The sequence below is a fragment of the Neovison vison genome, chromosome 4, assembly GCF_020171115.1.
Source record: "Neovison vison isolate M4711 chromosome 4, ASM_NN_V1, whole genome shotgun sequence".
Taxonomy (NCBI): domain Eukaryota; kingdom Metazoa; phylum Chordata; class Mammalia; order Carnivora; family Mustelidae; genus Neogale; species Neogale vison.
Window position 1 is genome coordinate 185,004,884 of NC_058094.1, and position 14,970 is coordinate 185,019,853.

General features: G+C 47.1%; 1 protein-coding gene across 1 annotated transcript in view; it reads right to left on the minus strand.

Moving 5' to 3' along the window:
• Window positions 1-14,970, minus strand: part of SCRN1 (secernin 1) — a 61,011-nt gene that overhangs the window by 11,474 nt on the left and 34,567 nt on the right. The window contains exons 3-6 of the mRNA XM_044246304.1: window positions 13,274-13,455; window positions 9,001-9,203; window positions 5,815-6,009; window positions 3,333-3,498 (exon numbers count right to left, since the gene is read on the minus strand). Of these exons, the coding sequence (XP_044102239.1) occupies window positions 3,333-3,498; window positions 5,815-6,009; window positions 9,001-9,203; window positions 13,274-13,455 (746 nt within the window). The remainder of the gene's footprint in view (window positions 1-3,332; window positions 3,499-5,814; window positions 6,010-9,000; window positions 9,204-13,273; window positions 13,456-14,970) is intronic.

Below are 14,970 nucleotides of genomic sequence, written 5' to 3' on the forward strand. Positions count from 1 at the left end.
CCAAGGCTTGCAAAGGTCATAACCGGAGCGCTAACACCAGTCGGTGTCACGATGTCGGTGACCGAGGCACCGGAGGACTCAGCAGAATATTACTATTACGGAATCTGCCTGCTCGGTAAAATTAACAAAAGGTCTCTGGCTGTCTTTCCCTGTATTTCCCAATCTCTGACTTCTGCATCTCCATCCAGCTCTCAAACTGGCATAATACCTACTAGGAGGGAAGGAGAAAGAGGAAAAGAGAATGCAAGAACAAGTTATTTCAAGAGAAAGAGCGGTAATGAACGCGGTGAGCAAAGGGCAGAGAAGTGCTGAAGCAGACAGAACAGTCAGATCATGTCCTTTGGTTCCACACATTAATTGGGAGGGATCAAGCACAGAGTCTTGTTCTTGGATCATCGTCTTTTGCCACCCCCCTGCTCTGAAATAATTTCCTGAAAACATCTCTCTCATGCATTCAGCATCAGCAGAAGCCAGCTAAAATTTCCCCGATTTACTACCTAAAAGCCCAAGAGTAGGTAATTATGCTTCCTGCTGACAAAATACAAAATGTTAAGCATGCCCAATTACGGAGACACATGGAAATGTTGAATGTGTGACAGTTCTCACGGTCGCAGTAAGAAATGCTGCTCACTTAGCCCTGGAAGATAAAAAATGAATGTCTTCCGGAAGGCCCTTCATCTTCTCAAAGGTCTTTTCAATTAATTTAACCGTGAATAATTTTCTTCTAAAATTACTTGAAATTTTCCATATGCAGTATGAAAAGGCTATTTCCCAGCCTGATTTTAGAATTGTACAAGGCCATGTACTTCACTCTGCGAAACAGCATTTCTTTGTATCAGCATCCCGGCCTCACAGAGCCCTGTCTTCTAAGCACAGTTGGAGCAGGTGCCTGAGACATCAGAAGCAAAAGGGGTGGTACAGGCTTTCTTTGGTTCAACCCACTCCCTCAAAGGCTCCTGCTTCCTAATGAATATGTCAAAATGCATTGGCAGGTCACTTGAAAGTAGGGCTCTACATGCGCACGTGTACCCCTGTGAGCCGGCAGAGAGTGTTCTCAAGAGGAGGCTGAGCCCCCAGTGCTGGGGGCAAGCGAAGTCAGAGTCCATGAGCAGAAGTCCAGATGACGGGGAGGAAGGACGCGCCCACAGCTGGTGGGACCACAAAGGGGGCGAGAACGGGGCCATCCATGAGACCAAGCTTCAAGCCCTGGGAGGTGAGATCAAGAGGAGGCAGCTGGGATCAAACAGGAGTGCATCCTGGGGGGCTGGGTGGAACCCTGTGGAGTGGAGGCTCACAGCCAGAGGCTGGAACAGGGACTACATGGGGGCGGCCAGGCTCCTTTACTGGAGGAGTCGGGGTGGAGGAGAGAAGGAAACTCAGCCTCCACTGGACACTGCTTCAGGGCTCTCTGCATTTGCACATGTTCCCTCTGCCCAAAATGCCATTCCTGCTTTTTGCACCTAACAGATTCTTCCTCTTCCCGCAAAGCCTGGCACTCAAGGGATCCTTCCTCCGTGAGGTTGGCTCCTTCATCATCGCCTCCAAACCACCTGTTGCCTTGTACATACTTCATCCCTTGGACCCAACAAGCATGATACTTTGTACACAGTAGGTGCTTAATAAGTCTCAGTGAATGAATGAATAAATGAATGAATGAAAAACTAAGAATAGCTTATACTGAATTTAATAGCTCCAGCCAGAAGGATTTGTTGATATTGGCATTAGTTTAAAATTAAGGCTGAGGGGTGCTTGGGTGGCTCGGTCCATTAAGTGTCCTACTCTTGATTTCAGTTCAGGTCACGATCTCAAGGTCCTGAGATTGAGTCCCGAGTTAGGCTCTGTGCTGGGTGTGGAACCTGCCTAAGATTCTCTCTCTCCCTATGCTGTGCCCCTCCCCCCACCCTACTTGCGCAAATGCTTTCTTTCTCTTTCTCTAAACACAAAAAAATAAAAAAGTAAAGAAGTAAGGCCAGATGGTCAAGAGAGGCACCAGGCTTTTCCCCTGAGTCATTTAAGAAAAAGTCCCTAGATAGACACCGTCACTGTCTTATATTCCTGAAACAATAGGAGAATAAATATGTTCAGCTGGAAGGAATGAAACTGAACAGCTACAGACCTCCTGCTGAGATGTGACATCCAATATTCAAATAGTAATGATGGTTTTCAGCCAATGGAACCCCCTAAACATTACCAGTGAAACTACTGGAACAGAAAATCTTCTAGAGTCTTCAAGGCTGAGGATCAGTCTTAGTTGATAGATTCCTAAGCCCACCTTATAGATTCTGATACAATAGGTTTGGGTCAAGGCACCTGTATTTTTCAAAAACTTTCAAAAACAGAATTTCAAAAAAATGCTGATAATGAACAGAATTAGACACCATTAGATGGTTGTGTCTAACTAAGCCATGATGATATGACTTGTGGTATATGAGACTGAACATGACCAGGGAACGGGGCTGCTGTGTGCCTGGCAAATCAGAAATAGTTTATGAAAGAGAAGTTAAACCTACAGTGTATTTGCTTGGATTATCTCTTTTAATCCTCCCAAGAAGCATACGAAGTAGGAGCCAGTATTATCCTCATTACACAGCACAGACACTAAAGCTTAAAGAGGTTAAGTAACTTACCAGCTACTAAGTGAAACACATGGAAATCAAAATCCTGGCAATCTACTCAGACACTGTATTCTTAAACACTGAGCAGTACAACCCCTTTGCTAAGTATATGGCCAGAAAGCATCTCCCTGAAACATCATGTCTTAAGGAAGTAGCTGGTGCACTTGACATTGCTTCCATCTGCATGGCCTCTGGACCATCTTGTCCTCTAACTTATAGGAAATGATTGCTTTGCTGAATCTTGGGCATTTCTGCATCTGTCTCACTGTGTGGTTATTTATGTTTGCATCCCTCAGATATAGCACAACACTTGGCCCATGGTATTAACTCAATACATACTCTCTGAATTTAAAACAATTTGACTCCATGAATGTCATAAAAATGATGTGACTAAGAGCAAGCACTTGGGTGGCTCAGTCAGTTAAGCATCTGACTCTTGATCTCAGCACCGGTCTTGATCTCAAGGTCATGAGTTTGAGCTCTGAGTTTGGGCTCCATGCTGGGCACAGAGCATACTTAAAAAAAAAAATGATGTGACTAAAGCTGAGAGCTTCCCTTAGTCAAAGTTCTTTGTGATGCATCGGCCACATTGGACCACGATGGAAAAATGTGACTCAGCTACAGAAGGGGAGGTACAGGAACGCAGTGTACACTTATCGGATGAGCTTTCAAGGGAAGAGCACACTTCCTGCCAGCACGACTGTGTCTCAGACCAACCTGGAAGGATCTGGGGTCCCAGTGAAGTAGTGAATGCATGGCAAGCTTCTGTTCTGAGGCAGAACGGACACTACGCTGGCTGTGGTAAGGAAAGACTCGGAGTCTATACAGACACCACTGGCTTTGTCCCGTAAGATGTCAATCATAGTCTGCACAGTGATACTTTCTGTAAAGAAAAAAAAGAAAGAGACACAGAAAGAGAGAAACTGTAACAGTGGCAAGTTGTTAACCAAATTCCATTCATTCCTTTTCTGCTTTAGTAACAGAACCCTTGGATGGATAGCTGGGAACACAACTGCCCAGCTACAAACTACATTTCCCAACTTCCCTTGCAGCTATGTGTAGCCACAAGACCAATCTGACCAATGGGATATGAAATGACATGGGCAACTTCCCTGTCACACCCATAAAAAGGACAGCTTGTCCTTTTTTTTCCCACCTGTTGTTGCTGCCTAGGACACACCTGCAAGTGGGCCACAGATGGAAGTCCTATGTTCAGGCAGAACAACCCACCAGCCCTGGACTGTCCACATACATCTAGACCATGAGAGAAAAATAAGCTTCCATTTTCTTTAAGCCATATTATTTTGAAGTCTCTTTGTTAGAGCACTTAGCAATTCCTCAACAAGTGTAGTAGACAATAGAATGATTATCTATAGGAAGGTACATGCAGTCTACACACACTCCACTAAGCAAGCTCTCTGGTACACTCTTGCTGGTTAGAGTCAATGCGGTATTTGGAGAACGTCCTCTCTGAAATGGGAGAGAGTCACAGACAGAAGTATCCAGAATATTCAGAGCCATTTTGACTCGGCTCTGACTTCAATTTAATGTGTCAACAATTCCTTGACTCCATAGGACCCCAGCTTTACATTTTCTCTTCCGGATTACAATTCATTAAAACTATTCTTACAGTCTCTGTTCACAAGGATGGATTCAAAGCATCACAAAGGGAAAAGGTCTTAAACTTCCCTAACAAAACTATGTCTTTGTAAGTTAGGATGCTTCCTCAACCGTGGGAAGTGCTTCTCCTTCTGACGTTCTTTCTCCTTCAGACATTGGTGTCTTTGTACTTGTCTTTATGATACTTAGTATAGCCTTCCTTCTACCTTTGTAAGTAGAAGTCTTTGTAAGTTTCTATTTGTAATATGTCATACCTAAAAATATTAACAGTAAAAGCCTTGATTTCTTCAACTACCCAGTATTCAAAGGTTCTCATCGCCTCATAAATGAGTTTCTTGATTTAAATCAGAATCCAATTGGTTGGTAATGTATCAAATCTCTTTCAATCTCTGCCTCTCATTTTACTCCCTTGCATTGTATTCGTTGGGCCATTTCTCCTGTAGAATTTCCCAGAGTCTGAACTTTGCAGATGGCATCCCCTGGTGTTATTTAATGCTTCCCCATCCTCTGTACTTAGATCCAGAGGCTTCATCAGACTTAGGTGTGATGTTTTGGTGAGACTATGTCACATGCGGCATTATATACTTTTATCAAACTTGTTTTCTTTTTAACTCTTAGAGGTTTTTTTAAGTTCCCATTTTTAAATTTCTTACTTTCCTACGCTAAATCCATTAATTAAGCTTCACAGCAAAAGTCCTTGAAGTGTTCTTCTATACTGAGGATCAGCAAACTTTTCTTAAAGAGCCAGATGGTAAATATTTCAGACTTATGGGTCATAGCATCCCTGTGGTACCTTAGTGTTCAACTGTGCCACTACAGCATGGAAATAGCCCTCGACAATCTCTAAGTAAGTGTGCATGGCTGTGTTCCAATAATACTTTATTTACAAAATTCTGGCCACCAACATATCATAATCTGCCAACCCCTATTCTAAATGATCACAGGTTTACCTTACAAAACACATGTATCACTGGCAAATGCAAAATGTGGCCACGGTGGTTTTCTTTGGAAGGCACCAAAGTAACAAGTTACCCAGTCACTACACTACATTTACCTAATTTGGGATTCTGCCGGAGTCAGTAACGGGAGGGAAGACAGAGGGTTCGGGAGGAGAATTCAGGTCAACAGTTCAAATCAATACATGTTCATGGAGCAAAAAACCATAATGGGCACCACAAGGGGATCCCATGATGAGTCAAGGACAGTGCCCCGCCCTCAAGGCCCAGCAGGCTAATGAGAGCAGAAAACACAGAAGACAATAAGGCAAATACACAAAGGCTGAGGTAGAAGGAAGGCTATACTAAGTATCATAAAGACAAGTACAAAGACACCAATGGAAATGGAGAAAGAACGTCAGAAGGAGAAGCACTTAGCACGGCTGAGGAAGCATCCTACAACGGGAGATACACGTCGTCATCCTGCCGGCTCCTCAGGGCCGTCAGCACAGGTTGGTCTCTATGGACAGGGTCTATTCTCATCTCCTCCTCTTTGCTCACTCTCCTAAAATCAGACACGTTCTCCACAATAGCTGCAAGACACAGGTATGAGAGGGAGAATCATACGGGATACACTAACTCACCTTCTTTCTTTTCTATGCTGTCTTTGCCTGCACAGCAGTCTGGATGGTCTTCAGCTGAAGAAAAAACTTTGGAAAAATTGAACTCGCCCTCTCCCGTCCACCAGCCTTGACTCTGAGCGTAACTCCGGAGTTCAGGGTGCTCCGCATCGATCTTAGTGGTGAGTGAAAGCTGATTGCAAATGCACTTCACTCCCTCTGTAGAGAGTACAAAGCCCCTTTAGCTGGAAATAGGCTTGCAAAGACTTAATCAAGAAATGGACATTTACAGGGAATCCCTTCTCTGCAACTCAACTTTAACTCCAGAGAGGAAGAGACTCTATTTTTGAGAGAGAAACACACAAACCTTTGTCCTCTTTTAAGAAGACCTCCCAGGAGGTTTAACCAGTGACCGGGCATTACCACATTTTAAATGAGCAACAGTCACTTGATCTACAATTCACATTCAAAAGGAAACAGGTGAAGCCCTCATTATGGCTAAATGAGCCCCGAGCTTTTATTACTAAGATTTCTTAAAGAGACACAGCACTACTAACAAGACTTACGAATGTCGCAACTATAGAGATTTCCCTCCCCAATTTAACCTTCTTCTACTTGAAGGAACCCTCTACACCTCCACCCTCTGCCCAAATACATCATTTTTGGAAAATACAAATATGATACTTCTTCATTCAGCTTTTTTTTTTTGGGGTGCCAATATTTAGAAAACCACAGTGGCACTGATAATGAATTATTCGAAAATAGTGGAATGCACCTGTCAACATGTGTCTTGGAGTATATCAGTAGGGGTACGTGTGTGTGTGTGTGTGTGTGTGCGCACGCACACACACGCGCGTATGGATGTGCCCGTGTATATATGGGTGTGGGAGATCTACGGGAATTTTTTCTCATACGAATATAAGTGTGACTAAAGAAGTCTCGAATCAGAAAGACCAGCACTCTGAGTACACTCGGCAGCAAGGCAAGGCCAGAAATCCTCTCCGCTGCTGGCAGGCTCACCAAAGCCTCAACCTCAAATACCCTGAGGATGACTTGGCCTTCAAGCTTCAAAATGCTCTCCAGAACCCTAAAAGGTTATGAGCTATAGTACAGAAAGGCCCTCCATATTTGCTACTTCCAGGGAGCATGCTGATCTTCTACATTTTTGGACAATGAAGTAGAGGGAAAGAGCTCAAGCCACGGGCCGCAATAAAGCCATGACTGCCTAGGAACCAGATCCGAGAGACAAGGTCAGTACTGGACTCAGTTCTCCAGCATGTTCTGCTTCACTGACTCATTCTTCCAGAACAAGTATTCCTAGCTGACGGGCACTGGCCTTTTGTCGTTCATCTTTCCAGAGGACAACACAAGAATAAAACCACTTTAAAAAATTAAAAATAAAAAGTAGCTCTGGCCTAAATAAGTGATTTTGGCATTCTTCACACTAAGCTATCAAAAAAATCTTGTGCCCAAGATTTTTAAGATTTTTTTTTTTTGTCTTACAAGACAAAAAAATCTTGTCTACAGACAGTATGTCCCTCAAGGACTGATTAATAATAGATGTTTGCTTTCGGGGATGAGAGCGTTCAGGGACCAGACTGAGGAGATCCTACTCTTGGCACCCTCCTGCAGGGAGTGAGGGCATGGAAGGCAGCTATGCTCACCACTATACCACCAACGCCCGCTGGGAGTGAGGGCATGAAATCATGTCCAAGGAAGGAGTCCAAGGAATGGCTGGGGCTTTATTACAATAGTTGGGGAAAGACATCATCATTTTGAGGAGATGGATATTTTTAAGCTGTATCTTGAAGGGCAATGAAGCTTTTGAAAGGCAGGTATAGATCAAAAGTTTTAAGTTCTACTGAAAAGCAATCGAGGACTGCTTCCTCAGCATGGACCATTAGCCCTCTGGATGGAGCCATTTGATAGTAAGGCTTCGTCCTAGGAGAAATTTTTGGTAAAGGAGTGTTAAGCTCTTGCCCAGCAGGAGGCTTAGTGATACGGTGGCCACACGGGCTGCATCAATCCGCAGGAGTAGGGCAGCAGGCACACGTGGGTGTGTGCTGGGCACGTGGGGGTGGGGAAACCCCCTGACATCGTTGTAAGGGTGCCATCAGCCCATTCGACACCCTTGTGAGTATGAGAAGATGCCTTCCTCCTCCAGGCAAGCACCACAAGCCAGCCTCACACAGGACACAACATGCCTGTCGCCCATGGCAACCCTGATCCCCACACTGACGGCGGCCATGGAAAACAATGGGCTTGATTCCCAACTATTACAGTAGAGCTTCTGCTTCTAACTCAGGTCAGATTTGGCTCCAATCCCCCCTAAGGCAGAGATGGAAAACCGGTTTCATCCCTATCATCCCCATCATCGATTCTGAGAAACCTGAAGAGACTTCCCTACAAATTCAGTCGAGAAAAATACATAGACCAAGTCTAGGTCCAATATGAGAGAGCGTTACGACCTACCAGCTGTGTCAGGGAATGGCAGCTCACAGTCCACGTACTTGTCATTCAGTCCTAAGGAATGTCAGTGGGGCTTCACTGGCCAATTCTCTCCTCGAACTCCTTAGTCCTCTTGGAAACCCTCTAGCCCTTTCTGGGACCCCATCTGGTCCCCAGTGTGAGGCTGCTAAGTGATGAGACAGGACAGCCACCCCCCCCTCTAACATCTCCCTCAGAACCACCTCAAGACAAATGCTACAGGGAGCGTGGAGCGACAACTGAATGCATCCTTCCCGGTGCATTCCCCAGTCTCTGCTCTTCTAGAAACACTGTCTCACGGAGAAAAGAGCTTATTGGCCCAGAGGCAGTCAACGGTCCCCACACAGATCCAAATTCCTCTTTCAGAGGAACATTCCAAGTGCAAGGAACTACGGGACTGGGGGTGACGAGGGGGCAGCTCCCTGTCGTAGTGGTTCGCTGACTGAACGGACTGGGAAAATCACCATTCCTTTGACCAAGTCAGAGTAACCATTTGGGTCACGGAACTGCTGGTAGTCAAAATTGGGTCCTGCCCAGAAAGCAAATAGAAAATAAGAAACGTCAAGGGTGTGTTTCCCAAGTGCTGACGTCCCCACACCCCAGGCTCGTCTCTAGAAGCGGAGCCCGGAGAGAAGGTCCAGCACAGAGAGGGTGGGCACCAGCAGCAGGATTCCTGCACATCCGGCAGCACCCGCCGCGGCCGCCCCATCCCCGCGGGCTCACCTGCGATCTGTTCGGCAGCCCAGTACTTCCCCACAGTCTCCAGCACCCAGGCCTCCTCGCGATCCACGATCAGATACGCGCTTTGGAAGCTGTGGCAGGAGTCTGCATCTTCATAGTAATTCCCACCTTGTCCATGTTCTTCCAGCAAGGCGACGATGACATCTAAGGCTTCTTTAGCTGTCGTCCCTCTTTCTAAACCAAGCCTGGAGGAAGAAAACCAGAAGTGTACCTCAGTCCTTTCCTAGCATGTGGTTGTTACCACGGCAACCAAACACCGAGCCGAAGCGGAGCGAGGAAGCCGGCCAACGTGCGTAAACATGTTCCATCCACGGGCTGAGACGTAGATGCACAGCACTTGAACTCAGAATACACCTCTCCCATGTTTGGTTTCAAATCATGGGGTGTTTTCTGTCTTTGGGCACTCCCCTCCAACACAGACAGAGAGTCAGGAACCCAGCGGCTTCGCCCTTGTGAAGGGCAGCTCAGCCTCCTCTCTGTTTCCTTTCTAACTCTGGCTCTCCTGGAGCTAGGCAGCTCAGCTCCAGCCTTATCAAGACCCCCTTTCTGTGGCTTATCCTCCCTCCTGACTTTGGGCAAGAGGATAGCTCTGCGGGTGCCTGGGTGGCTCAGTGGGTTAAAGCCCCTGCCTTCAGCTCGGGTCATGGTCTCGGGGTCCTGGGATCAAGCCCCGGCATCGGGATCTCTGCTCAGCGGGGAGCCTGCTTCCCCCCCCACCACTGCCCTCTGCCTGCCTCTCTGCCTGCTTGTGATCTCTGTCAAATAAATAAATAAAACTTTTAAAAAAGGGGGGGAATAGCTCTGCCCAGGGCAGCCCTGATCTGTGCTATTCTACACCAGGAATGTGGCTTAGTAACAAAAGTGTTCCATGACCAGTCACTGTCCTCGGTGCATGTAATTTTTTGAGAGATCTCACTAGGTATGGTGCCTGGGTAGGACATCGATGCTTTTCAACATATCTCTCCTCCACTCTATCGGCCTCCCTCTGCTGGTGTGGCTTAGGGCTTCACTTATCAAAAAGTACATCCTTCTTCTGAAGTCAGACAGCATTCTCCTCCTAGCCCTTCCAATTAATTGGCCCCCTAAAGAGGGCACGGATACTGTCTCTGCGCAACCTGGGCCAGCTGCATACTGTATCGAGCTCAAATTTATGTCCCCTATAAACTAAGTACCAACATCCTCGGGTTGCCCATGGGACAGGTTTATGACATAATGAATGTGAAAATACAAGCACAACCAAGGAGCTGAGGGTTCCGTTGGAGAGGCAGCCCCCTCTGGCAGAAAAGCAGTGACTCAGAGAGAGGGCATGTCTTCCAGGTCCGGCCCCGCCACCCACTGGCAGCACGACCTTCGATAACCTAACCTTTCTGAAACCTGGTTTTCTCCTTTGCCAAGTCAAAAGGGCAGTACATCCCTCTTAGGCTGATTGGAAAGAGGATGGCACACGATATGCGCTCAGTACATGTCTATTTGTCCATCTTTTCCTCCACGTTGTCATTCTGGGGGCGGGAGTGCAAGAACCTTGGGGCAGAGGCTGCGGCGCATGCTAGGACGGCAGCGACAGCCAGCTCTCGGTGAACCGCCAACAGACCGGTCGTTACTGAAATTCACCCGGCTTGCTTCTTTCTGAAGGGACGTTCCGTTTGCTGCCAGGGAGAGGGACAGATGATGCTACAGATGCATTCTTATAACGGGCTTATTTTCACCATCAGATCATCGTGATCAATTCATTGGGCATTTCTCAACTTTAGTGTATGTAGGAAGACTTGGTGACAAGCCACTGATTTGCAAAGTTGGTCCCTAACACCTTGGGAGAGTGACCAAAAATAACCTCACCAGAAGATGGAATTAAGTAGACTTTTCTGTTGGTCAGGGTCATCTTCTCCGAAGAGGAAACGTGAAAGCAAGCAAGCAGTCATCTGCTTTTGGGGATCCAGAGCAAGTAAGTGTGTTATGAGCACCTCTATAGGTCTGTCCAAGCTGTTTCCCCAGAAGGGTCCCCCTCCTCCCTCCACAGGTCCTTGGAGCCTCTGGTCACACTGCCCCATGCATGCATTCCAAGCAGAAGCCAGTCCCCAGGGCTTGTATGGGGCTCTGATTTGCCCAAACATGTGCGAGCACCATGTGACACCTCGCCAGGGGCACCCCGCCTCTGGAACCTGTGATTTCTCTTGTGCAGGTCTAGCTCACTCTCCCGCTGTGCCGCCTGCTGTGTTCCACACTGAGACTCCCAGTACAGTGCTTGCCCTCCCACGCTGACTTCCACGCCCTCTGTGCCCAGCGTCTACGGCAGGACCTCGACACCCATCCACAGACACGACTCCTCTCTCACTCTCCTCTCCCTGTGCCAGGACCACGGGAAACGATACTCCTTTGTCCGCCTGGCCATTCCCACCTCGCCGCAGTGCCACGGGGCGAGGACAGGACAGCCTGCTCCACGGACTGCCAGTGGCCACAGGGTTACACACCATCCGGCTCCAATGACGGGTGGACACGCTAGGGCTACAGCGGTCTAGGGCCCCAAGTCACTCGATGTCAAGACGCCTGTTCCAAAGCCTTTCAGGTGGTCTAGACTGCCTCGTAGATGGGGCAGGTTTGTGTGATTCAGAACGAGAACAGCATCTCTCTGGCCCCCATGCCTACTTCCACACTGGTTTCTCCACCTCCTTAGGGGCATGACCGGGACAGGCAAAGGGATGCAATTCACTGGGCCAAAGTTCAAGTCTCGATCCGACATCTACCTTCGGTACAATCCAGATCCTCCAAAAGCATGTGCTTGGTCCAGGTTTTTTCTGGGTCTTGGAGTTAGCTCCTCCCAAATTCAAATTCTTGTTTTATGGCAAGTCCTTGGAAGAATCCCTGCTTGAGGCCCATGACCCACACAGGTGTGTCAAGCCCCCCGGGGTCTTCCCTGGAAGGTGAACAGACCTGGCCATTGGTTGGTGGGAGCTACAGACCACAGAGGTCTCGGCATAAATGTGCACGTTCTCCCCACACAACCTACTAAGGGTCAAACCTCTAGTCCTTTAAACAGAATGTTGGTTTGGGAAGGTTCTTGAGAGGTCAACCCATCTAAGGCCTCCCCTCAAACAAATGTGGCCCAGAGACGTGTTATCACTTGGTACATTCACACTGAAAATCAAGGCCCCTGGCTCCCAGCCCAATATTCTTTCAACTCGGTCATGATTCTGTTGCATGTCACTGTCTCAGAAAAAAAGAAATTCGTTTCAGAATGTCATTCCTTTCTCTCTCGCCTTTGGTCATTAGTCACTGATCAGCCACTGCAGGACAGGCCCACAACCCTGGGTGCTCGTGGCACAAGGGGAAGCAAGCAAAGGTCCCCATCCCACAGAGCCCACGGGTCTGCTTCTCCTGTTACCCAGCAGCTGGCAGAGCAGCGAAAGGACAACAGATGAGAAAGATGAAGAGGGCCGGGAGGGCCACCACGGCTCTCTCCTTTTTTCCTTTATATCTTAGGTATTTTATATGATCCCTTCCTTCTTTCCTGTATTTTAGATGTATTTCCAACCATAAACCATAAACTTCGCCCACTTAAAAAAAAATCAGTTCAGTGATTTTTAGGGTATTCGCAAAGTTGTGCAATTATCACCGCCATCTAAATTCAGGACCTTTTCAACAGCCCACCAAAAAGCCTCAGATCCATGAGGAATCACTCCCCATTTTCCCATCCCAACCCCAGGCAACCACTCATCTGCCTTCTACTACTATGAATTTGCCTCTTCTGGACAGCTCATGTAAATGCAATCATACCATATGCAACCTTTTGTGTCTGGCTTCTTTCACTTAGTATAATGTTTTCAACATTCAAGCATGTAGCACATGGTTGGTTTTTATTACTTACTAATATTCCACTGTAATCTACTCTTTTTGTCTAACACTTTGAACTTCATATCAAAAGGCACACGTCAGGGCGCCTGGATGGCTCAGTCAGTTAAGCATCTGCCTTCGGGTCAGTTCATGATCCCAGGGTCTTGAGATGGAGCCCTGTGTCGGGCTTCCTGCTTAGCAGGGAGCCTGCTCCCCCCCCCCCGCCCCACCTGCCTCTCTGCCTACTTGTGTGTGCTCTCTCTGTGTCAAATAAATAAATAAATAAAATCTTTAAACAAACAAACAAAAAAGGCACGTGTCTTCTTTGGGAGGCTTGTGTTACAAAATATGAGGTTTAGAGGAAAGAAACCCTATCCCCTTTCCCTGCCTGTTCAAGCAGGTGTTTCAAAGAATCGTCTTGTAGTACCTGACCAGATCCATCCCCAAGAAGGCTTCCGTCTCAGCCGCTGGTTCTCTGGCATTGGTGGCTTCATTGGCTATGCACACACCATGCTCGTTGGCTCCCATTTCTGCCCCCCAAAGCCAAGCAGGTCTGCTTATCACGATGGCATGGGTCCTGGGGACTTGGTCAATTGAAATGTAAGTGCACTGAAAAATGAAGACAGGAAAGAAAGGACCATCACCTGCCAGGGTCCGCTTAGTTTCCACCCTGGAACTTACACTGAACCATCACATGAGTTACAAACAGACACCCCCACCCAAAAAATGAAAGGCCTCAGGAACACCAGACTTCAAAAACACCCCAAGTCTTAATGTAGCTCAGAGGTGTCTCTAGCAAGTTGCAGTTTCACTGATCAGATGTCCGTCTCTGGTTCAAGCCCAGCTGATCCACAGGGCTCTCATCTTCCTGAACCAGGCATTCATGAATGCCAACATCTGTCCCGAATATTCTGCCCGGTCATTTCAGTAGGCACAGAGGGCACCAGCATTTGAAACACATATAGTTATTTATTCTCAGAGGCAAAAATCCTTCTGGATCAGTGGTTTTCAAACTTCTTTAAAGTTATAGCACCCTCCTATAGGAGACACTTGACCTGGAGGGCTGACATAGAAAGTGGATTAAAGGGAAAATGTGTTGCCTGAAGAACAGGGGTTCTTATGCCCCTGGCAATGATACCGAGGGCTCCCTGGAACCCAGTTTGACAACCTCCACAGCTGCTCTCGGGGTAGAAAAGGGAACATGATGATAGTATTTTACATTTAACTAATGCATTAAATGTTCTTTTATACGCTGTGCTTCCGTGTGTGTCTCATTTGATTCACACACTAAGCCTGTGCAGTGAACCCATAAGGAGACAGTCCCAGAAAGGCATGTTTCTACTGTTGTCAGGACTGTAAGACACACCCCTTGATGTGGTCTATCTTACCTTCTCCAGGCTGCCATGCCTCTACCTGGAAAATGAGTGGGCTACTCTAGATCAAATGATCTTTAGCCTCAGAAGCCTGGTTTCACACAAATTCTTACATTGAAGCATGAAAAGAGTCTAAGTGTGTTGAGGAAAATGGAAGATGGGGCGTGAGACCAGCTCACTCAGAGCCTGGCCTGCTGGTTCTTCCCTCTGCCTCTGCACACTGGGCCCATGGGAGAGCTCCTTTGGGGAAATTGGAAAGCCACTAAGCTAGGTTACCCCAAGGGACCTCCTGACTCTGGCATTCCATCAGTCTAGGTCTCCTCTAGGTAGACGCAGCACGGAATTCGGGGCTCTAAATTACAGAGAGCTCTTTGGCTCTCAGGGGAGAATTTTATCATCAGCAGCAAGCATTTACATTTTAAATTGGGCACAAAAGCCTCAGTTCAACATGGTCCTAGATCTTTTTCTGATTCGAGACCCAGTTACACTGACTGAGTGCAGCCTGGAAAGTGATTCTGGGTTGATTTTCTATAATCTCTAAACATCAGGTAAGAGCTGAAACGCGTGTGGCATGCACACTCATTGATCAGGCGAAACACATGTCCTCATAATTCACGTGAGGTGTTGCTTTGCACTGGGATAATGTTCTTTCACTTGATAAATATTGGTAAACTTACAGCTAATTAAATCCAGAGGCTGTCAAGAGACGCTTGAGTTTTTCATGGCAAATTGATAATAAAATACACTCTTG